General features: G+C 40.9%; 1 protein-coding gene across 1 annotated transcript in view; it reads right to left on the bottom strand.

Annotated features, from left to right (window-relative positions):
• Positions 1-592: 592 nt before the first annotated feature.
• Positions 593-24,459, bottom strand: part of LOC122805553 (atypical kinase COQ8A, mitochondrial-like) — a 768,588-nt gene continuing 744,721 nt past the window's right edge. The window contains exon 15 of the mRNA XM_044075768.1: positions 593-1,374. Within this exon, the coding sequence (XP_043931703.1) occupies positions 1,315-1,374 (60 nt within the window). The 3' untranslated portion in view covers positions 593-1,314. The remainder of the gene's footprint in view (positions 1,375-24,459) is intronic.

Below are 24,459 nucleotides of genomic sequence, written 5' to 3'. Positions count from 1 at the left end.
TGCATTGGAACGCTGCCATCTTGGAACTCCCCAGTTAACTTTTTCCTTTTGTGGCTGAAAGGAGGACTGACCGTGGGAGCATGTTCTATGGCCAAGCCAAAAATTATATTCCTTTCCCAGGGAAGTTAAGCAGTGCAAGGTGGTAAAAATAAAATATCTTTTAAAGTAACTGTATAACCTTTAAACAGAAAAGAACAAAAGTGTTCACCTAATAAAAAGTACAGTATAATAATGGGGCAGTCATCAAAAACACTTAAGGAAAGTATTTTTAATCTAGGCTAAACAGGAAAGTAGCCTTAAAAAATAAAAATTTAAATGTGGAAGTTTTTTTTCCAAAAGGGAACTTGCTTTCCCAGCAACAGAACAGCACAAGCTGACAGATGATCCTTGAAATCCTACAGAGCAGCACTCTGTTCAGAGGCTTGAAATGGTCTTGGTGTCCGAACTTGTCTTTTTGTCAGACCCTCTGAGGGCTTGTGCCAACAGCCACATAAGCATTAGCACAGTCAATGCCAAAGGTCCTGACACCAGTGGCTTACTGAAAGAGTTGCTAACATCAAAAGCTGTGAACCGCACACTGGGGTTGCAGTTAACATTAATAGGTCACCAAATACCATTGCCATCATGTCAATGTTAGTAATTTTAGCATCGTTGTTGATATCACAGGGTACAAGTAAAGAAAACCTGGAAGACTCGGGGTGAGAACACAGAGAAGGGGACCCTTATTCATCATGAAAGCAGATATGAATGGGGCTGCTGACAGTTTTTTCTGAGCCAGAAGAATGGCATTAAAAATGTAATCAAATCTGAGAAACATCACTGTGAACAAGTGATGTTAAAATATGAAACGTAGTTAACTTAGGGGTATAGACTTGCTCTCCACAACTTCAAAAATAATTTCTGAAACCACCTCTTCCATTTTCTTTAGATTTCATAGACTTCACAGGAGAAGGCCTTCATACTTAAATTTTAGAGGCCTAAGGGAATAAGATGACAGTCGAGAAATGGTCTGCTCCAATATCAGTATCAAAGCTTTCAACTCCAATGAAGAGGTGCTGGTTGCAATAAAAGGATTTTTTCAAAATTACACAGTTTAAGCATCACCTTATGGTCATGGAGGGCATAGGAATACATTTATTTATATATTTTTATACATTTAGCTTACATTTTTTAACCAGTTAGACACACTGGCCAAAGAACCTTTTAGGATACAACCCAGGCCAAGAACGCCAAAGATTACATTACATAATAATAAATCCATGAACAATTTTCCCACTTGAGTGTTGAGTTGTCCACCAAGCAAATAAAGCACTGCTAATATTCATGCTGGTTGTGATATCTTGTTCCTGCACTTGCATTTTCTAAATGTTTGATCTGTGATGGGAGAGAAGAAAAGATGATCCAAACCACAAACAATGCAAGAGTAAAGATTTTTTTTTTTATCATCACAAGAAAATGTGAAGCTCTTTAACCAGCACTCATAACAGTAAAAGCAGCAAAACATCAAAAGTTTAGACCATCGGCAAAGGCACAAAACAGAATGCAATCCATCTCAGACTTTTGTACCCAACAGCTAGGTTTGGCAAATCAAGGCTGGGTGTGTTCATGAGCAATATGATGACCTATTACAGAAGACAAAAGTCTATTTTTCTGGCTCCTCTAACATGTGAGCACATTTAAAACAGAAATCCTGTACATTTAACCAGAAGAAAAATACACATTACATTTCCCTAAACTGTAAAAGGAAAAGTTTATACCAAATTAAGTTTCCCTAAGCTGAAACATGGAAAAAAAAATAAAGTTAAAGTTGAGCAAGATGCCCGTTTTAAAACACAGGCCTGAAACTGCAGTAGCATCAGCATCATGTTTTAAAACAGACTTTTCACAAAGCCTGCCACTCACAGTCTACTACAATTGTATAATTCTCGCCTGCAGGCTGTACAACACACAACAGACAGCATTTTTCTTCCATTCCTGCTGCCTGAATTTCTTTTCATAGTCTGTCTTGCCTTGTTGTTTCTGGTAATCTCGGACTACAAGCTGCACAGCCAGCTCATATTAGTACAGTTACACCTAATCCACTAACAAGGAATCTGTGCAGCTCCCTGTCATCCTCTGACAGTGTTGTCATGTACCCTGCTTAAAACACTTGGAGTGCATTGTTTACAATTAGAACTGGGTTGCTTTACTTCTTTACCAGCAAAATGGACTGTTTTGCAAATTCATTTTATGGAAGAATGCAATGGCACAACAACCACTTAGCTTGTTCTGAGATGAATTTGTACAGTCTGGGCAAAGAAGAGGAAACTACATCCATTACTTATTAAATGTATGATGACTAGAAATGGAGCAGCAACTGCAGATCATGACCACGTAAAGAGGCCAAAGAATCAGGATATTCCTTCTCTGCCATGATTTTAGGTACTAAGACAGCTCTTTGTTGTATAATTTAGTAGAACAATCCTAATCCTGGCTGGACCACAAGTGGGAAGGTCCTGCTTAAAACTACGAAACAGAAAAAAGACTTGGGTATAGCTGACAAGCTTCCCTAAACCCCATCCTCCAGAGAATCCTTTTGCAAAGTTAAATTCCCCCAAAGCTCATCAATCTACTCACTGTTTTCTACAAGAAATCACTGTTGGTTTGAATGTGTGCCAGCAGTGAGTCCCTCATTTTGGGATCCTTCTCACTTCATGTTTGTGTGACCACGGAGACTCTATAGAAGATTAGCAGGATGTAGCTGAATTACAAGGGATCTTACTCTCATGCTGAAAAAAATCTTATTTTTAATTTTGTTCAGTGGTTTGAATCCTGAATGGTTTTCCTTGCTTAGCTGAGTCCTTGGTGAGTTATACCTTGGACATCAGTAGGTGAAACTAACTGAAATATATCACCCAGTGCAAAACAATGCAATGCATTCTGTATATTTTTGTGTATTTGGATAAGTGTGCACATTACTCTAATACTTATGCGTGTTTGCATGTGTAGATGGTGCTGAAACACAAACTTGCTTTTAATCTCGGAGCACTGAGTTTAGTCACCAAGATTACAAGTGCTTTATATATGAAGATCCAGTATTTTATCCATATTGACTAAGATTGATTTTGTGTTAATGTTTTTAAACATACTAGAAATATGTATACTGCACATACCTTTCAAACTCTTAATGAAAGAAATCAGGACAAAACCTCAAATTATGGGGGGACAAAGGCAAAAATAGGGACAAATTTAAATATCACTCTTATAAACTTAGAAAGTTGTCGGAACAATCAGCTTTGTGTTAACATGCATTTTCTGAAGAACAGGATGTCTGAAACTCAAATGCACATTATTTACGAACTTCAATCCTCAGTGATTTGCCAGAAAACCACAAATGTTATGAGGAACAGTCCACAAAATGAGGTGAAAATCTGGAGAGTTGAGAGGTATGAGTTTCACTGCATATGAGGAAGTTGCTGGACATGGAACCCATGTATAATGCTTTCTCACCATTACTGAGAAGATCAGATATGAAAATGTAAGATGTATACAAAAATCACATTGCAACTAAGCAGATCACATCTCTGTGCTGTGATCACTTTCTGGTAATAGAAGTCAAATAAAATTGACGTTTTAAAACGCTGAGCACATCAAAAGTCTCTTAGTGTCCCTGCCAGTGCAATCTTTTGGCAGGGATATTCAAATCACACTGATGACATGTTTGGGGTCTAAAAGAAAGTAGAGAGAATTACTGTGAATGGTTAGAATCGTCAGATTTTTTTTTTCCTTTAGCAAAATTTATTGGGGAGTCCACCCATTGATGACACTGTAAAGTAGTGTTGTTATTTTTGCCAATCTGTTTAACTACATGCTTACAGCTGTTTGCCAATTGTCCTAACAACGATATATGTCCTGCTTGGACATCAGCAGCAGTTTGAGGAAGACTTCCATTTGTTTAAGAGGAGTTTTAAAAGCAATTTTAAGAAAACTTAAAATAAAAGACTGTTCTAGTATCAAGAAAGTGATCACATACACACATTTTTGTTTTTGTTTGTTGATCCACTAAAACCACTCCAAATAACCTTTACTCACTAAAACAATAATGCAGAGCCAGGTATGACATGGAATGTACAAATTGCAGCACTTATCTTAATAGTACAAAAGTCTATTTTATTTTCAAACTCTGTTCACTATCCATCAGCAGGCCCAATACCACATTAACATGGAGTTTCACTGGAGCAGTTGATTCCACAGCCACTGTCTCGAACCACGCAACCTACACAGTATTTGAGTGTTGCACATATTGGCCATTACCACTGAACACAGTGTGTATTTACCTAGCACAGTGAAGGCCAGTCATCAGTCCTACATCATTTAGCTCCGCCACCACAGATTTAAAACCTGTATCATCAAATATTAATGGATGGCAACAGTGCTTATCATAAGACCATAGCCCCCGTCCATCCAATATAAATTGGTGGCAGCAGGTGAAAGTATGCACTCATTTGTCAGTTACTATATTAATGTATATATGTGTGTACGTGTATATATACATACATACACAGTTTCGCATAGATATAGCACATAGTCTGCAACGGGAAAGAGGGAGCAAGGAGCAGAGAGAGACTTTGTAACTGAAAAAAGAAACAGGGCAGCTGAGTGGTGATATATCCTAATGAAAGTTACAGGGAGAAAAATGGAGGATACTCCAACAGTGTCATCTTCAAAAAATGCTTGGCCAATCAAAATTAGCAAGCTGTGCAATATTTTGTATATTACAGTACTGCCTGCAATACGAGTCCCTTAACCCACACATATCTACATTTAAACTGATTTAAAACCCTCCTAACATGTAATAGTAGTTTATTCCACATATGTACAGAAAAACTTGGAATTACGTCCTTCACTTTGTATTACAATGAATAATAATAATGGACCTCTTTCCCCTATTAACACAATGGGTTATATGTAGGTAGCTGCTAGGCATGTAGTCCAGGAGTCAAGAAGTGTAGCCCAAATTCCTAATTGATCTGAAGAACTTTAATGATTAAGGGACTTGTTCAAGATCACACAGTAGGCATGAAAGTGGAGAGATTCAAAACTTACTCCCTTGGAATAAGAAACACTACAAATAAGTCAGAGCTTTAGCATTCTGTGCTACCATTCTTGATGGTAAATTGTAACATTAAAGGATCATTAACAGCAAAGAAAATTTTACACAATTTTCCCCTACAAATCTCTACCCCACAACATTGAAACATCAGTCTTTTATAATATCCTAAATCTTACATAAATCCCCCCCTAGCAAATGTATACCAAATGATTGGTCTCTCAGGATATCCTAAATCCTCGACACCATTACTTTTTCTAGTAAAATAACTGTTACAATTCCAGCTGTGAACTATTACAGTGACAGAATGCAGGGAATAGATCTTACCACATATACTTAAAGGGGGAGCAATAAATTGCAGCTTCCAGATGTTATGGTAAAGAAGTCAGTATAAATTATGCAGTAGATCCTTCTAATTACAAATGATACATTTTGATTATAGGTTCATAGGTAAGTACTAGGCTATCTGCCCATGGGCATTTATAAGCCTAGCCACAGAGTGATGGCTTTCACCTCCCCATTAGATTAGTAACCTGGGCCTCTGTCAACAGGGCTCCTGAAGTGATCCCAGGGTAGAACTTACGATTATCCATCCACTCAACAGTTCATGTTTCCATAAACAACAGTACCAAAGTCTTTATAGTTATTAACCCATTTAATGACTATTATCAATTGAGAGGCTTGTGCAAATGCAAGGCGGCCCAAATAAATCAAGGCTGGCTTACACCTACAGGTAAGTTTTTAATTTGTACCATCTATTTGGTTCTAATAGTTATGCTTGCATCTAACTTATAGTCAGCAACAAATTTATTTAAACCACAAATATTGATGTTTAACTAGTAAAACAAACACTGAAGAGGACTGGACCAATAACCAAGCCAGTACATACGTTTATCCAATTAAGTGGTCTTCAATCAAAACCATAAACTTGAGGTTCTAAAGCCGATAATTCAACCAATTTGCCAGGCATGGATTAATACCCAGTTAAGTCAATCTTTCTAAAACTGTGATATGACGCATACTGTCAAATTTAGCTACATCTAAAAATTACCAGAGTCTAATACTTCATTAGCAAAGAAACCAATCAGATCAGTAAAGCACAATCCCATAGTAATAAAGCCATGTTGAAACAGATTCAAGAAAAGGCCTAATGTTCAACTAGTGTATTCAGTATTATTGCAAAATATTTCCCTAATAAACATGTCAGACTAATACCCTAACACTTAGATCAGCCATTTTTCTCAAAGGTAGGGCAAATAATATTGTAAAAGAAAGATTAAATAGGCAGACTAAAATCTTCAATTCCTAAAGAATCATACTAGGTATACTGTTGATACCCATGCAAGTATTTTTATTAACTTTTTAAGGATATACATACCTTTCGCAAAAAATAAGGGCAGAATAGATTTTGCTGTTATCCAGAGGAAAGTTAGAATCTTCATTATACTTACATCACTGAAAGGTGTCGGTTAACACTTACCAAATACCATCATTTTCACTTTAAAGTACTATTGTTACAGTGTTGTGCACTTACTACACAATTTTTTTTTCTTCCTCTTCTCTCTGCCTCTCCTCCACAAAACATTGATTTACATCTATCAAGTTTGGTAACACTTTTGACATTGTCTTAGCTAGTACAAACATTATAAAAATTATGTAAAATTGAAATTGATCTATGTGAAGTTGGATCTTAAGTGTCTTTACCCTCTGACTAATATAGCCACCACACCTTTCCTTCAAGATGCTGATACTGTCCCTACTTTTAAAACTTTGTTAAACAAAACCTTCCAGGTCTTTATTACTTTCATTCCTCCTAATTTCCCAAATTCCACATGAACATTATCTGTTCAAGAGTTTACTTTTGATTGATTATACATGGACCCAATTCAGTGAATCTAGTGGACTTGTTTGAGAAAGTCACCAAGGCAATAGGGGACAGCAAAATGGTGCACATTGCCTACCTTGACCTAGCAAAGGCATTTTATGCAATACCCCACTCTGGTATTGTAAACAAACTCATAGAATTAGGCTTGAATCCCTATGCAGCCCACTGGATAGCCAGTTGGCCTACAAATAGGACCCTGAAGGTTAGGATTAGAGTGATCACCTCCACAAAGAGGTCGCTCATCAGTGGAGTCTCCCAGGGCTCTGTGCTGGGCCCACTCCTCTTTGGCATCTATTTCTTGGAAGTCAAGGCCAATGTCAAGGGCCTCTGGTTATCAAGTTTGCAGATGACTGGAAGCTGGGAGCAATCACAGAAATCCTCCAAGATACTAACATTTTACATGAAGGTCTAACATAGACAAACTGCTGGTGCCAAAGCCACGGTTTTAAATTCAATGCAAAGAAATGCATTATAGTACCTTTTTGAAGCCAGACACCATGGGAAACCACCTCATCAATAAAACATCCCTTAAAATTAGACAAGGTAGTCAGGGATTTAGAGACTCATACAGCTAATAACCTGGATTTTGATCAATATGTATCTAAGATAGCAAGAAACTCATTCTATGTCACTCAACTTCTAAATAAGGGTATGGCATCTAGGTCCACTGAAGTCACTCTGCCACTATACTCCACTCTCATCATACCCATCGAGTATACCTTTCTTTTCAGTATGTACCTTATCAGGCACATACAACTGGAATATCCACAGAGGTTGCTCACAAAAACAATACAAAGCATAAGCACAATGCCCTATGTAGATCATCTCAAAGACCTATCCCTAGAATCTGTTTCTTGCATACTGCTGAGACGCGATCTATGTCTGGCATACAAGGCATGATGTATACCACTCTGATGGACCTTTTGCATATCCACAAAATGAACAGCAGCATGTTGGAGGGGCAGGCACGTATCTCAGAATTACCACAGTCTAGAATAGGCTTCCATCCATGTGAAGCACAGCCCTTCCTTAACCCTAATCAAGAGTAACCTGGACCAGTAGATGGGAAACCAGAAATTCACTCTTGGTCTGAGACCTATGTCTCTGATGGACAGAGGCAGGAATTAAATCATGCCCTAACTAACATAAGCTCCTTAAAAAAAACTCCAAGGCAAAACAGTGCATGGAATACATTTGGGTTGAATGGCTAGGCTTATAAAGGCCCCAGGGGTTGTTAGCCTATTATATACCTATACACTTTTATCCTACTATTAAACCCAAGAGCTAGTTACAGTTCATAATCAGCCTTACTCATCTCCAAATCGAGCTGCTTTTTTTTTCCTGCAATACTTTATGGAACAGAAACAGAGTCTTACAATATCTGAGTTTTTGAATAGCATGTGCTCTTGTGCTAAGGGGAAACACAACACCATCCAAGGAAGGAGCATGAAGCTTTGCAAACTGGCCTAAGTATAGTATCCTTGGAGGTATACATCCCATATGTGATGGCTACTGCAACAGGGATCTAATGAAGAACACTGTAAATGTTTCTTCTTTTTATAACGTTTAAGGCATTTACTTCGTCATAGTACCACTATACCAATTTAGTGCTATCTGTAAACAGAACAAAATGTACGTGCAATTTCCAAATACTGCATTTACAAGTGTAGTTGTGACTTGGTTACTATTTATATGCTGTTGTTCCCTACCACGGTCGCCAGCAGCCTTCTCTCCCCCTTTCACTTAACTCCCTTCTAAAATGCTAACTGCTACATTCTCTAAACTGGTCTCTCATCTCTTCTGTGCAACCTATTCCTCTACTGTTACCTTCATTTTACTCATCTGATGCTGAACTGTACTCTTACTTTGTTCCCTAGCCCTGCCTCTCTGTTCTCTTAACCACTAGCTCCCACTTGCATTCCTCTCCTGATCCAGCAAACAGCTTCAGGGTGAAGGTACCAAATGGTGCAAATGCAGATATCATCAAGTACCACCATGGCTCCAAAAGTTTTTGATTATGGAAAATATATGTAAAAAATATATGTAAATACTTCTGAATCACAGATATAGGTAAATACCCATAAGACAGTCTATCATTTCCATTTTAATGTTTCAGTGGTCTAACCCTCAAAAATGGTTTGATCAAAACCTTATAATCCAAACCTTTCCCTCTGTCTGACTGCATCCTAATTATCCATTTTATTTCTTGCTTCTCTGTATGATTCTTTATATTCCCTACCCTCTTAATTCTTCCAATCAACTCTACCACCATAAATCTGAATTTATTTCTTAAATCATGATTTAATACATGTTTAGCTAGTGCATTGGTCTCATCCTCATGATTAATAGCATAAACATGCTCTCTCACTCTCTCAATGTCCTGTTTGTTTTTCCTATATAGAAGCTGATGCATTTCATGCAACTAGCTAAATAATCAAGATCTCTGGACTTGCAGTCAGCATAATGTCTGAACGTGCAAGTCCTATTGCTGTCACGATGTATAAAAGTATTAGAACACAGCATATATGACTGCAGTTTCTGCATGGGAAGGTGCTTTGCCTATTTGATGTCACCCTGTTCCCATTATTTTCTTCATAACAGAGTAGTTTTTTCAGAGACTTACTATTTCGATAACTATATCTAGGTTTGGGACCAACCAAAGTTCGAATTTCATCATTTGTGGTCAAATGGCCCAATTGCTATTTATTATCTTGCATATATTCCTGTTGTTATTTGAGTAGGGTATGTTCAGCCTAATATGTGTATTAGTAGAGTTGGTATACCTCATTACTTGTGTTGATTCAGTTGCACTGACATTCTTTTCCTTAAAGTGAGGTCTCCCTTTCCCTTCTCTATCACCACTAGATCCTTTAAAACATCACTTTCTTTCCTGAGGTATCCCCTCATAATAAATTCATCTCTCAGACTATCTAAAGTTTGCTCAAATTTAGTATCATCACTAGTTAGTTTAGATATTCTCCGTCCTTGGTTAATAACCATATTTTGGTATATATGTCTAGGGTGCATACTCGTACAATGAAGTAGGCTATTTTTCCTACAGCTCTTTCTATATTATGATGCTGTAAAACTAGTATTTTCTCTCATAATGAGGACTTCTAAAAATTCAATATCTGTTCTAGACCACTTGCCTTCAAATTTCAGAAAGGTGGTAGTTTGATTGAAATATTCAATGAATAGGCGTAAGTCAACTTCCGTACCCTCCCATAGGAAGAAGACATCATCTACAAATATTTTATAATATTTGATGCTCCCAACATATTCTGTATCTATGATGAATGTCTTCTCCCATTGGGCCATGACCAAATTGGCACAGGAATTCGCACAAGGCGTTCCAATTGCCACCCCTTTTGTCTGCAAAGTAATACTTGTCTGCATATATAAAAACATTATTTTCCAGAATAAGCTCAAGTAGCAGCATACATTTCATCACTTTATCTCTGCTGACATTTCTTGCACATAAAATCTGCCTCAAGTATTCTAGCCCTTCTATATTCGGTATCATGATAAACAACGACTTCACATCTAGAGTTACCAGCCAAATATCAGACAGCTCATTACTACTATTTATACTTTCATAGAAGGTTTCAAGAAAATCCTGAGTATCTTTAATTAGAAGTTATGTACCTACCATAACGTTCCATGTTAGTTGTCTTCTCTCGCCTTCTTTCTTGCTGGATGGGTTCGGAGCCGACCTTCGGCTCCGACTCGGCACTTGCTAAGCTTGAGAACTCCTTTTACCAGCTTGAGGCAACCCTATATCCCATGATGCAAGGCGAGACTACCTCAGATCTCGTTTGGTAGCTATAGAACCCTGCTAATAATACTAATCCCAAAGGAAGAGCAAAAACTAGCCTAGAAGAACTAGGCAAAAAGTTCTTAAGATAGACTCTCTAATGACAACTAAGGAGAGTGAATCTGAGAAAGAGAAATTCTTCAAGATCTGTCCAGGCCAGGGGGAAGGAGGGAGGGATGCAAGAAAGAAGGCGAGAGAAGACAACTAACATGGAACGTTATGATAGGTACATAACTTCTAAATGTTAAGTTGTCAATCTCACCTTCATTCTTGCTGGATGGGACCGCGTCCCTAGCACCTGTATCCCGGGTGGCTCAATGGAACAGACTCTTGAGTACTGTGGAACCAAAACTGGCTCTGTCCCTGGAGGCCAAATCTAATTTATAATGAGAGACAAAGGTATGAGGAGTGGCCCAAGTAGCTGCTGCACAAATGGTATCAATGGGTAGCCTATCCTGAAAGGCTGTAGAAGTGGATAGGCTCCTGGTTGAATGTGCCTTCGGTTTTGAGGGTAGTTGTTTGCCTCTGAGCGAATACACATAAGAAATGGTGGAAGACAACCATCTGGATAAGGTCACTTTCGACACTGGGAGACCTTTCCTGTTTTCTGCATAGGAAACAAATAATTGATCCGATTTCCTGAATTGTTTAGTTCTATGCAAATAATATCTGAGCTGACGATGGACATCCAAAAAATGAAGTTTTTGTTCAGCTTTGTCAGAATAATTAGGGAAAAAAACTGGTAGATCGATGGATTGATTAATATTAGTTTGAGAAACAACTTTGGGCAGAAAAGATGGATTTGTTCTCAAGGATACCCTGTCCTTGTGAAAAATCAAGTATGGGGAACGGATGCAGAGAGCTTGAATTTCCGATACCCTCCTTGCTGAAGTGACAGCCAGTAAGAATATTGTTTTCCAGGTCAGTAACTTTAAGGATTATGAAGCAGACGGTTCGAAGGGGGGTAAAATCAAGGATGCTAACATCAAATTCAGATCCCATTGTGGAGGAGGATGTTTTATTGGAGGTTTTAGGAGAAAAACTCCTCTCAGAAAAGCTTTGCATAGTCTATGCGACATAATGTTATGATCTTGCAAGCCAACATGATATTTAGAAATTGCCGCCAGTTGAACTTTAACTGTTGATGAAGAAGATCCTGACTGAAAAACCTCAGCCAGAAAATCTAAAACTGAATGCACAGGTGCAGTAAAAGGATCAATGTGCCTGGAGTTTGCCCATAGGGAAAAACGTCGCCACTTGCTAGCATAAACCGTTCTGGTGGATGACTTCAAGGAAGCTATTAAGATATCTCTGACAGGATCAGAGATCATAGGAAGCTTGGCTAGGGAAGGAAGTGGAGCAACCAAGCAGTGAGGTTGAGAGAACGAATGGCCCGGTACTGTTGACCCGATTGTTGGATCAGAAGATCCGGAACTGGGTCCAGATGCCAAGGCTGCACCAGGAGGTGACGATGTAGGGTCGGGAACCAAATTTGTTGAGGCCAGTAAGGGGCAATGAGAATCAACTTGGCTCTCAAAACGGTAGCTTTCTGAATGACCTGTGGAATTAAGGGGAAAGGGGGAAAAGCGTACAGAAGTCCCCGGGGCCAATCCTGGGTTAGAGAGTCTCTCAGGGGTTGGCCTGGTAGGGGAAAGAGGGTGAAGAAGTCCGGGCATTTGCTGTTTTGGGGTGTAGCAAAAAGGTCGCAACAAGGGGTGCCCCACTTCAGAAATATCTCGTCCACTAACGATTGATTGAGAGAGCACTCATGAGGCATGAGAATGGCTCTGCTCAGTCTGTCCGCTAAGAGGTTGGACCTGCCGGGGATGTGCATTGCTATCAGAAACCGATGAGAGGAGATTGCCCACTGCCAAAGTCTGAGAGCTTCTCGACACAAAGGATAGGACCTGGTCCCGCCCTGTTTGTTGATGTACCAGACTACAGACATGTTGTCCGTTTGAACTGCAATAGTCCCCGAGGGAAGAAAGTCGTTGAGGGCTTGCAACGTTAAAAGCACTGCTCTCATCTCCAGGACATTTATGTGCAGATGGTATTCTGTGGGTTGCCAAGTCCCGTGGACCATCCTGCCCTGATAATGACCCCCCCACCCGATCAGAGAGGCATCCATAGTGACTGTGGCAACTGGAGTAGGGGGAACAAATGGTCGGCCCTGATGAAGTAGAGGGGAAGATATCCACCAGGTTAGATGAGTCCTGCACGATTGTGTAACCAAGATTTCGTGCCTCATGGGAAGGTTCTGGAACGACCACTGAGTGAATAACATCCACTGCAGAAGACGCATGTGGAAGCGAGCTAATGGTAGAAGTACAATGGCCGCAGCCATAAGACCTAGAACCTTGAGAACCAATCTGGCTTTGACTTTGTTGCTCAGTAAGATGATTTGAACATATTTTTGGATGTCCAGAATTCTCTGATTTGTTAGTCTGGCTAACATACTGACGGTGTGTAGTTCTGCACCTATAAAGGTGATAGATTGGCAAGGCAGCAGAGAAGATTTTTTGAAATTCACCGATATTCCCAACTTTTTGCAAAGCTGCAGAGTGTAGTCTCTGCTCTGAAGAAGCTGATGCTTGGTGGTGGCGGAGAGGAGCCAGTCGTCCAAATAAGGAAACACCTGGAATCCTTGACGTCTCAGATGAGCCGTAACCACTGCCATGCATTTGGTAAACACTCTGGGGGCTGAAGTGAGGCCAAAGGGCAGGGCTCTGAATTGATAATGACTGGTCCCTAGCCGAAAGCGGAGAAACCTCCTGAAGCGTCTGTGTATCTTTATGTGATAGTACGCGTCCTGAAGGTCTATCGAGCACATCCAGCTGTCCTTTCCCAAAAAGGGCAGAATGGACTGAAGCGTGACCATCCAGAATCTTGCCTTCTTGACAAATCTGTTTAGATTGCTCAGGTCTAAAATAGGTCTCCAATCTCCCGTCCTTTTGGGGACCAAAAAGAATCTTGAGTAGACGCCGGATCCTACTTGGTCTGCTGGAACAGTCTGGACAGCTCTTTTTTCTAGGAGCTTTGAAACCTCCTGTTTTGCCAAATCCCTTTGACCGGGTGAGATGTCTGGAAGGGATTGGTGAGGTACGGGATACCTTTCGAAGGGGATTTTGTAACCCTCGGATATGATCGACTGTACCCACATGTCTTGTGAGAGGGAACGCCAGGCTACTGGGTACAGCGATATCCTTCCCCCGACTGCCTCCAAGGGTGGACAGTCGGGCAACACCTCAGGGATGCTGAAAGGGTTTGTCAGGAAGAGGCTCCCTGTTACCCTGATTCTGGGGACCCCCCCTGCCTCTAGGGCGGCGTCTATTATTGTTACCCCCTCTGCCTCTGGGGGTAAAATGACCACGCGTGTCCGGCGCTGCTCCTTGGGCTTTACGGAACCACATCTTCCCTCCTTTCTGACCCTTGGGATAGGGTCTAGAAGGAGTGGAAAAATGGACTCCTACGGCAGAAAGAGTTTTTCCATCCTGCTCACACCTGGACAAGGTTTCCTTCACCTGAGGTCCGAACAAAGCTGAACCGTCAAAGGGGGTATTGGTGAAGGACGCCTTAAAGGGGTCCGCGAAATTACAAAGCCGCATCCAGGCCTGACGTTTGAGAGCCACTCCTGTGCCTGCGGCTCTGCTCGCTCCATCGGCTGCATAAGATATGAGCCGCATGGAGGAGTTGGTTAAAGAATTTAGGATTGCTAGCTGTGAGGCAATCTTGTCTTGAGCCCCAGCAGCTGAAGGATCCTGAACCACTTCACCTAGTTCCTTGAGAATATCTCTCTGAAGTCTGGTGAAATGACAAAGGTAGTTCAGCGAACGCATAGCAAAGGTCGCTGAAGAAAACATCTGCTTACCATACCTATCCATGGTCCTAGAATCTTTGTTAGGAGGATGGACAGGCACGGAAGGATCCGCAAGTTTCTTCTTGGTGGCCGCCACCACCACCATAGCATCCACAGAGACGCCCTTAGAAAGAAACTGCTTGTCTGAAGGGGCCGTAATAAATTTGGATGGCCTCCTGGGGACAGGTTCCACAGAATCCGGGGCTGCCCACGCCTTCTGAGCCACTACCTGCACGAGTGGGTCAAAAGGTGGAGACACCCAGGAGGTGGAGGGTCGGGATCCAAAAGCCTCCAGGTATACCGACTCATCCTCGGAGGGGTCAATGGAAGGCCAGTTCCCCCTCTGTTTGAGGAGTTCCAGGATGTCTGAAAAGGAGACATCCTCAGAGGGGGACCGAGGGGAACCCTCAGACTCATCTAAGTCGGTATCTGATGTTGTAGACTCAGGGGAGTCTGTGTGTTTCCTCTTACACGTCCTCTTACGTGGGGGTTCCCCTGCGGGATCAGGAGAAACCTCGGAAGAGGAAGTTATTCCCAATGGGGAAACCTGGGGCGATGGATCCCTGGGCCTGAGAGCATGAGGCTGGCAAGAGACCAACAGGCACCGAAGAGGGAGGTGCCAGGACACTCCTCATCACCTCAAAGGCTCCCCTCCCAGGGAGACCAGGATACTCCTGTTCCGAAGAAACAGGAATTCCCGGCTCCACTGAGACAGAAGGCTCCAAGGCCGATGTCGGTGCTGAGCTTACCAAAGCCGAAGCCCTGAGAGGGAGAGCGGGGTCGGACAAGGATCCGATGCCACTAGCCCCCTCGGAGCCGACAAGGGAAACTCGACGACCGGATCCCTCCAAGGAAGGTCTCATGGAGGAGATCAGAGCCAAAGACGGTATCGGCTCCGGCGCCGACACGGTCACTGTCCCGAGAAGCTCCGGCTCCGAACTCTGGAGGAGAGTCGGAGGATGAAGTTCAAGGGGAAGAGCAATAGCCGAAGTCTGCTGAGACGGGCTATGGAGCATTTGGGTTAGTGCCTGTGACTTCAACAGCCTGCTTACCACCCTCTCTAAATCATGGTCAGACAGCCTGGAAGATCTCAAAGATCGGCTCCGATGATTCCGTTCCGACAAAAGAGGAGACCTTAGAGCCGAGTGAATCGACTCCAAAGAAGGGGACCGAGATCTCTTCTTGGACGAAGCCATTGGAGCCGACGTCCTCTGGGTTCCAGATGGAGCCGAAGACTTTTCGGCTCCGATACTGGATAACACGTCGGCACCAGCCGGTGCCGACAAGGCAACTGGAGACTGAGTGTCGGAGCCGGTAGGAACCGACACTACCACATCAGAGGAAGAAAGATCAGCTCCAGCCGGAGCCGATCTCGACTCCGAAGGAGTTTGAGCCACCGGGGAAGGCTTAACCACTGTAGCCTGAACCTTAGGTGACTTGGAAGGTTTACCCGACCCAGTCTTTGTCAGTGAACCTTCTGGCTTTAATAAGCCACGGAGGATCAACTTTTTCCTCCTCTCCTGCAGGACTCTCTGGCTAAAAGAATGGCATATGGCACAGGAGTCCTGCAGGTGTAAAGGCCCCAGGCAGTAAACACAAGAAGTGTGACAGTCTGTCAGAGACATCTTCTGACAGCACGAGTCACACTTCTTGAAGCCTGAGACCTTTCCTTCCCTAGACATAGTCTAAGAAAAAAATAACACACACACTGAACAAGTCACACAATTAATCCCAAAACACACACACACTGACAGGGATTAAGAACAGGGAGGCTAGGCCTAACTGAAAAATTTTTAACTAAATCTAACCCAAAAGGGAAGTAGGGTGGGCTCTAGTATAGGATACACACTATCTAAATACTAAGAAATACAAGAGAAAAAGGGAGGGAAAAACCCTTGAATAATCTGTTTGAAATATCAAACTCACCTGAGCTGGCAAAAAAAAGAGACCTCTTCGCAAAGCGGCAAACGAGATCTGAGGTAGTCTCGCCTTGCATCATGGGATATAGGGTTGCCTCGAGCTGGTAAAAGGAGTTCTCAAGCTTAGCAAGTGCCGAGTCGGAGCCGAGGATCGGCTCCGAACCCATCCAGCAAGAATGAAGGCGAGATTGACAACTTAACATTCTCTACTCAAGACTATCGGTCTCGTTTTAGGGCTCTGATAATCTTTATGAATCTTCAGAAGACACCTGAAAGTTGGGATAGTTGATAATTCAACTAAAAAATATTTATATAAACCAGGGTCAATGATATCACACATTAGCAAATCATACAAATTGCTGTGCATATTGCTGATAATCTTATTTAGCTGTACAGAACTTATCAATCAATATGTTTCATTCTCATCAAGCATTGCTTGCATCACTTCTTCATATTAGTGCTTATCTAAAACAACAATGGCCCCACCTTTATGTGCAGGCCTAATTACAATATCATTATTATTGCTTACACTGACAAGTGCTTCACGTTCGCCTTCATTTAGATTATAGAAGGTCTGATTACAGTTTAACCTTCGTTCAATAGTCATTTGTATAAAGTCCCTTTCACATGCTTGTTCGAATGCTTCTAAAAGAAGATGTATATAAGGTACAAAAACACTAGGTTTCCTAAACAAAACATATTCATTATCATGATTATTTTGTATGGCATTTTCAAGGTTATATTCCTGACAAACATCTTAATACCAAGAATAAAGTCAGTAATATCAGTCCCTTTAGAGGGTATAAAGGAGAGCCCTTTACTTAAAAGTGATTTTCGAACGTTCCCAGTTCATACTGAGATAAATTTACAACTAGTTCAAACTCACTTGTCTCTGCATCTTGTTCTGGGATATTCTCGAATCCCATGATATTTTCCATTTCCTGCTGGTCTTGATAGGAGTCTACTTCTTCTGTTCCCAAATTGGTAGTGGGAATTGGTAAGCCACCGAGTTTAAAGCTGGTTGAACAATGTTACCATTAACCTGTTTTCTTCTTACATCTCCATTGAATGCTGAACTAGATTCACTAATTATTGTCTCCTGTTGTCGCTCAATGTGTATCGCAGAGGCAGACTCAGTATTCTCAACAGGGCTGCTCCGCCTCACTATAGATTTAGGCATATTCACTAGTTGTTGCTCTACATTCGTTACTAATGCCCCTCGGCTATTAGTGGAAGGCGTAGTCTCTATTTTGTTTCCGTTATCGCTTTCCTGGACGTTGAAAGGCTGGTTGGGGGTGTTGGCCATCTGTGATCCTTTCAATTGGTGAGTAGGAGGAGGATGGTGAGAACGGCTCATAGATATTAGTTCTCTCAGTCCTCTATGTTCTCTCAGCCAAGAAAAAAACATTTCCGACATTGAAGTCTTTTAGATCACATTCAAGCTTCATTTATCAATAAGCAGTCTATGTTCGAATGCTGATACATGTGAGTGTATGCCCTCATGGAACATAGCATAGTCTCTCTCGCTCATAAGAGACATCATTTCAGTTTGCTGAGTTATTTCTTCACCTATGCTATTCTCTATCTGCATATACTGCAGAATGAGAAGCTTCATGAATGAGAACTTAGTGTCAATATTTAATTTTTGTCATCTGGCCAAGAGTCCTGGATACGTGCTGTAAGTCAGCATTTTTAGAATTCTAAGTCCTCTAGGTAGAACATGGAAGTAAAGACACGCCTCTATATGTTTACTCTGCCATTGTACATTCTTTAGCTTTGTTAAGAGATTCTCTATTTTCAGAGTCAATTGTAGGATGTAGTATATTCATTAGGTTGCTCACTATCGCTGGAATTTAACAGTTCATTCTTTTGAAATTGCAGAAGTGCATTAGTTTCGGATTCCAATAATCTCTTAAAGGCTTCTGTCATGTTAGAAGGTCTATTACCTTCTTCTATAGAGTTGGGATTATGATCAAGTTCAACAGATTTCTTCAGTCATGTCCCTTGCAGCTGCCAAAGTAATAATCCAGTTCAGTAAATCCAACAAACAGCTTCAGGGTGAAGGTACCAAATGGTGCAAAAGCAAAATGCAGATTAACTCCCTTCTAAAATGTTAACTGCTACGTTCTCTAAATTGGTCTCATCTCTTCTGTGCACCCTATCCCTCTACTGTTACCTCCATTTTCCTCTCAACTGATCCTGAACTGTTCTCTTACTTTCTTCCCTAGCTCTGCTTCTCTGTTCTCTTAACCACTAGCTCCCACTTGCATACCTCTCCTGTTCTGTGATATTTAAATATCCTCCTAGCCTTATACATTATCCCCTGGCAAACTTCTAATGCCATTTCTGTGCAGTGTTCAATGATTGTCTTTTTACGTAGGGATTTGAGGCCCAGGGAAGCTGCCCCACTCTGTTCGCCCTTGCTTCGCTTGGGTTCACTTCACTCCCCTACCCACCCACTCCCATATACCTATCCTGGACACACCCCTTCCTGTCACTCTAACAAATCAAACCCATCTTCTCCTTACTATCACTCCTCTAGTCCCTATCCCTTACATATTCAACCTCTTGCCTATCTCCCCCTACTGACCAGCCTATACTACTGACTCTATATTGCTACATACTTTCAGATAATTTCATACACCATCTACCTCCCCCCAACCGGCCAAATCCTACTTCACACTCTGCTCTCACTTATAACCTACTATTATTATGAAGGGAATTTCAACTCTAACAATAGCCCAACCTGTCATACCCTAGGTAATATCTTTGCCCTTTCTAACATCTCTACCTCATAGATAGGTAAATAAACCTGGCTAACTGCAGTAAAAACCAAATATATATACATAATTATATGCAACTTTGATACTCCTATATCTTTAAGTTAGCCCCTTTGCATTCTAAGCCTCATTAAACCACTAACTAGGTTTGCATAATCACCTGCCTTTAACTCTCCAGCCCATTATACCAGTCATAGCCCTCCTCCTTTCTCCCTAGCTCTTCTGACCACCAATTTACCTCCTCCCTCTCACCCATCACAAGATTTCTCCTCTTTCCTTTCACCCTTAGCTCACCACCTTATATACTTAGTCATACATTGCCACCCACCGTCGGGTGTACTAGTCCTAAATGTGTCAGCAATACCCTTCTCCTCATTCAAAAATATCTCCAATACTCCACATTCTACCTCTACTAGTTATCCTCTATTCCCTAACCACCTATGAAAACCAAAAGTTCCCTGGATTGAATTATTTCAAATACCATGCCACCACCCTCTCAAACCATTCTGCCCACTCTGCCATATCCATCAAGGATTTCTCCCACTCTAATGTCCACCCTGTTTTACCTAGACACATTTATGTTAAGTCAAAATGCTACCAAAATTTGATAAATAAATTTCTGAAACTCATAGCTAGACTACCCTGCTCCCTCACGATTGATGGTGACATCCACCCCAACCCGGGACCAACATCTCTCAAGAACATCCACTCAAACATTAACAGTTCCAATATAAAACCAAACCTAAATACAACCCCCAATTCACTACTGACTTGCCATCTGAACATTAGAAGTATCAACAACAAGGTCCATAACCTTCACGCCCTTCTTACTACTTACTCACCTGATATACTCTCACCAAAACACGGTTAAAGCAAACTACAACAGATAATGAAATTCTACCCCTAGGGTATAATATTATCAAAAAAGATTATACTAGCAATACAGGAGGTGGGGTAGCTATACTCTATAAAACAACCAATATTACTGCAGATACCCCCAACCAACCGCATTTAACAAAGCAGAAATTATAACAACCAAACTGCATATAAATAAAAACAAATGTATAAACATAGTAAGTGTCTACATTCCCCCAGGTAACAACTCAGAAACACTCAAAGATATCCTCCAATGGCTTGCTAATAACTACCCTCAAGAAACCATTGTTCTAGGTGACCTCATCATAGATTGGAACAATTGCTCCTCAGATCCCCCATCCGCCCATGTTAATCTACACGGATTTAAGCAAACCATTACCTCCCCTACTAGAAAAAGTAAACCTTATAAGAAGGAAAGCATCCTAGACTGGATATAAATTAATAGTCCCCATCACATGTACAAATCTGGTACTCTCCCTAAAGACCTAAGTGATCAGTTCTTAACATATATACTGAGGCAGAAAATGTAATGTCCACAACTACCCATCCATAAAACAATAAGAAAAAAAAACTTTAACCTCAGCAAATTGTTAGAAGAACTAAAATTATGTAATTGGGCATTTCTTTATCAACTTTCACTAGATGAGGCAGTAGCACACTTCAACACCTTCCTGACTGTCCTTGATAATCATGCACCTCCATGCACCATCAGAATTAAAACTAAATCTGGCCCCTGGCTTACTAAGGATACCAAACTCAAAATAATCAATAGAAATATTGCTTGGAACAACTGGCGCTCATCAAAAACCACACAAGATCAACAAAACTTTCGCCAACTTAGGAATGATACAAAAAAATCCATATTACTAGTCAAGAAAAACTACTTCGGCCAACTTCAGCAGAAACACTCTAATAAACCTCAGAAGTTCTGGGCAGGTATTAAAAAACTACTACACCCAGGTAAAACCTCTACTCCAACCCCCTCAGCTTCAACCCAAAACACCCTTGAGTACATTGTCAATGCCTTTAATTGCTTCTTCACTGAAACCATCCAGGCCCTTGCTAGCAAACATAGTCCCACATGCCCTACAGCAGTAACTCCTACAGCCAGTGATACACTATCCTTCGCCTTCCAAAAAGTTCCCACCTCTCTCATTAAAACCTTACTTAAAAAATCTCAAACCTACTACTCTCTTAGCTGACCTTCTCCCCTCAGAATATCTACAAAAATCAGCTGATATCATAGCATACCCAGTCTCAATTCTGATAAACCGAACCATAACTGAAGCCTCTATCCTTAGCCTCTGGAAAATATCACGTGATTTCACTCCACAAAGGTGGTAGCACAATGGAACTCTCTAACTACAGGCCAATACCCATCCTTTCCCCCTAGCAAAAATAATGGAAAAGAGTGTCCACAAACAACTCTTACACTTCATCTTACAACATAAACTACTAGCCAACTCCCAACATGGATTTAGACCACACCTCAGCCCTCCTTTCCTTAACCAACACTATCTATTCTAACAGTAACAGCAACAGTCTAACCTCAGCCTTGTTTCTAGACCTTTCTAAGGCCTTTGACATGGTTAATCACCAAATACTCTTACAAACTCTTAAGAAATTGTCCCTAAATAATCACACCACGAAATGGTTCCATTCTTATATAAGTGGAAGGTAAACGGCGGTCATATGGCAAGATAAACTCTCCACCCTTCCTCCTGGAACACTAGGAGTCCCTCAAGGCTCTATATTAGGGCCCCTTCTTTTCACACTGTTTATCAATGACCTACAGAATGCTATCCCAGACGCTACCTGTATACAATATGCCGATGACTCCACCCTGATTTGTGCAGCCTCTACCCCTACAGATCTGCTATCTTTAACCCAGAAAACCTTTAACATAGTGGAAAATTGGCTCTCAAATCATCAACTGTTACTAAACCCCAATAAAACAAAGCTATTTCTATTCTCCCCTACTCACAAATCTCCCCCAAACTCTCATTTTCTATAACATCTAACAATGGGGGGACCATAACCTCACCGGATAAATATACCCAACTCCTGGGTGTCATAATTGACAACAACCTTAAGTTTGACATGCACATCAATCAAAACCGTTAATAAAAAGTTAGGCTCCCTATATAGGAATAAATCTTTCCTTACCCCTCTAGCAAAGTCTGCAATTGCCCGTATGCATCTCCTTTCCACTTTATTATATGCCTCAACAATATTCACAAGCATGAACAAAACAGAACTCAACAAACTCTCTAGCTGCTACAACCAAATTGCCAGGTTTGCCACAGATAACCCTTACAGGATACACCACTGTCACAACCTTAACCTCTTAGGTTTGCAGGAACTTCCTAGCTTAATAAAATACAATCAACTTATTGTAGCTTTCAAAGCCATTAACCACCCAGACAAAACACCCAGCCTCAGTAACATTATCTATCCCTACAAAAATGCCAGGCTACTTAGGTCCTCTACTAAAATCCTGATTCAGGCAGCCAAAGCCAACAGCCAATCTGGAGAATCCTTGTTTGCTAATTCAGTAGGCAGAATCTGGAACATACTTCCATCTGACCTTACCCTGAACCCCTCAATTAGTCAATTAAAAAAAAAAATAACCAATTATTTTAAATCTCATTGGCTATGTCCCTGCACCAAACCTGACTAATGTCTACTCACAGTCTGCCTTCTCTAATTCCTATTTACAGATCACATCCTGCTACAAGTAATAGGATTTAAAATAATATCTGACAGAGATGAATTTATGTCCCGTCAGTTGTATATACTGTGTTATGCAAAATTGTACAAATTTATGTATTGCTCTCTGAACTGTATAACTGTTTTTTGTTTGCTAACTTTTTATACTTTACTTGCTTGTATATAACCTTTTTATACTTTACTTGCTTGTATACAACTAATTTATAATTTTTGGAGCTTTTCGCCCCGGGCCTCCGGAGAAAATGGACATTAATCCAGTCGGACTATCCCAGTCAACAAATGTAAAATAAACTAAAATAATAGAGTTTTATAAGAATGCCTGTGGCCATTGCTTGTTGTAACTTTGGTACACAGCAATCAATACGTTAACACATTAAGCAAAGGTATGGCATCTAGGTCCAAACAAGTAATCATCCTATTGCACTCTGCCTTCATAAAATATTCGAGTACAACGCCCTTTTGGTATATACCTCACCAGGCACAAACAGCAACTGAAGTACTCTCACAGATTTCTCATAAAAAGAATACAAGGGGTGGAAAACCAAGACCTACACAGACTGCCTCAAATTATTGTTATATTCAGTTTCCTACAGTCTGCTGAAACACACCCTATGCCTAGCCTACAAAGCTTCCTCAGATCCAGCACTAATGGATCTGTTACAACTAGCATCAGAAACACCTGACCTAGGGATCTAAATCTCGCTAACAACACAAACAGAACATTCTGGATGAAGAAGTATGTACCACGGAGGCTCACCCGTCTCTGGTTTAGTCTTCCCATTCAAGTGAAGCAAAGTTATTCCTTGCCATTTCTTCAAGCAGAACATGGACCAGTGGATGGGGAGCTGCAAATAATACCAATTGTCTGCCACCCCATGTCTCTGCTAGAGACATGAAGCTTGTAATTCTCTGTCTACCTACGAATATACACCTTCTACAAAACATCTGGAAACCATTCCTTATTAAGTTTTATTTGGGGGACCTTAGCTAGGTTTAAAATGACCACTTGGGTTGGCAGCCCAATATTCTACTAGGATACTTAATGTGAAAAACACCTCAACATTTCTTAACAGACCAGTCTTACTTCCAGTAGAAGATCTGTTCTCAGACGTAATTAGAAATGTCTGTATGCACCATGAAGAAGGTCTTTGGTTCCAGCAATACAAATCTGGGTTATAACACAATCACAGGCCTCATTTCTTATTGGGACAAGGGAAAACATTAACATGAAGAAACTACTGTTGTAATTACACAGCATGATGCGGAGAGAAATTCTGACATGAGTCAAGAAGGTAACCATTTGTTTGGATATGTTTTTGCTGAAATCTAGAAATACACTTTCAGAATAGTTATACACTGCAATTCATGCTCCCTCACTAACCAAATAGTATTTTTTGATTGTAAAACTATACGAGCACAACTAGGAAAAGCCCATGCCACAGCAGCCTGTGCGTCAGTGATTTAATGAAGAACATGATACACATTTAAAGTTTACGACATCTGCTCCACT

This window comes from Protopterus annectens, chromosome 6.part1 (genome assembly GCF_019279795.1).
Source record: "Protopterus annectens isolate FY-2018-M chromosome 6.part1, PAN1.0, whole genome shotgun sequence".
Classification (NCBI taxonomy): Eukaryota; Metazoa; Chordata; order Ceratodontiformes; family Protopteridae; genus Protopterus; species Protopterus annectens.
This window is presented reverse-complemented; position numbering and strand designations above follow the sequence as displayed.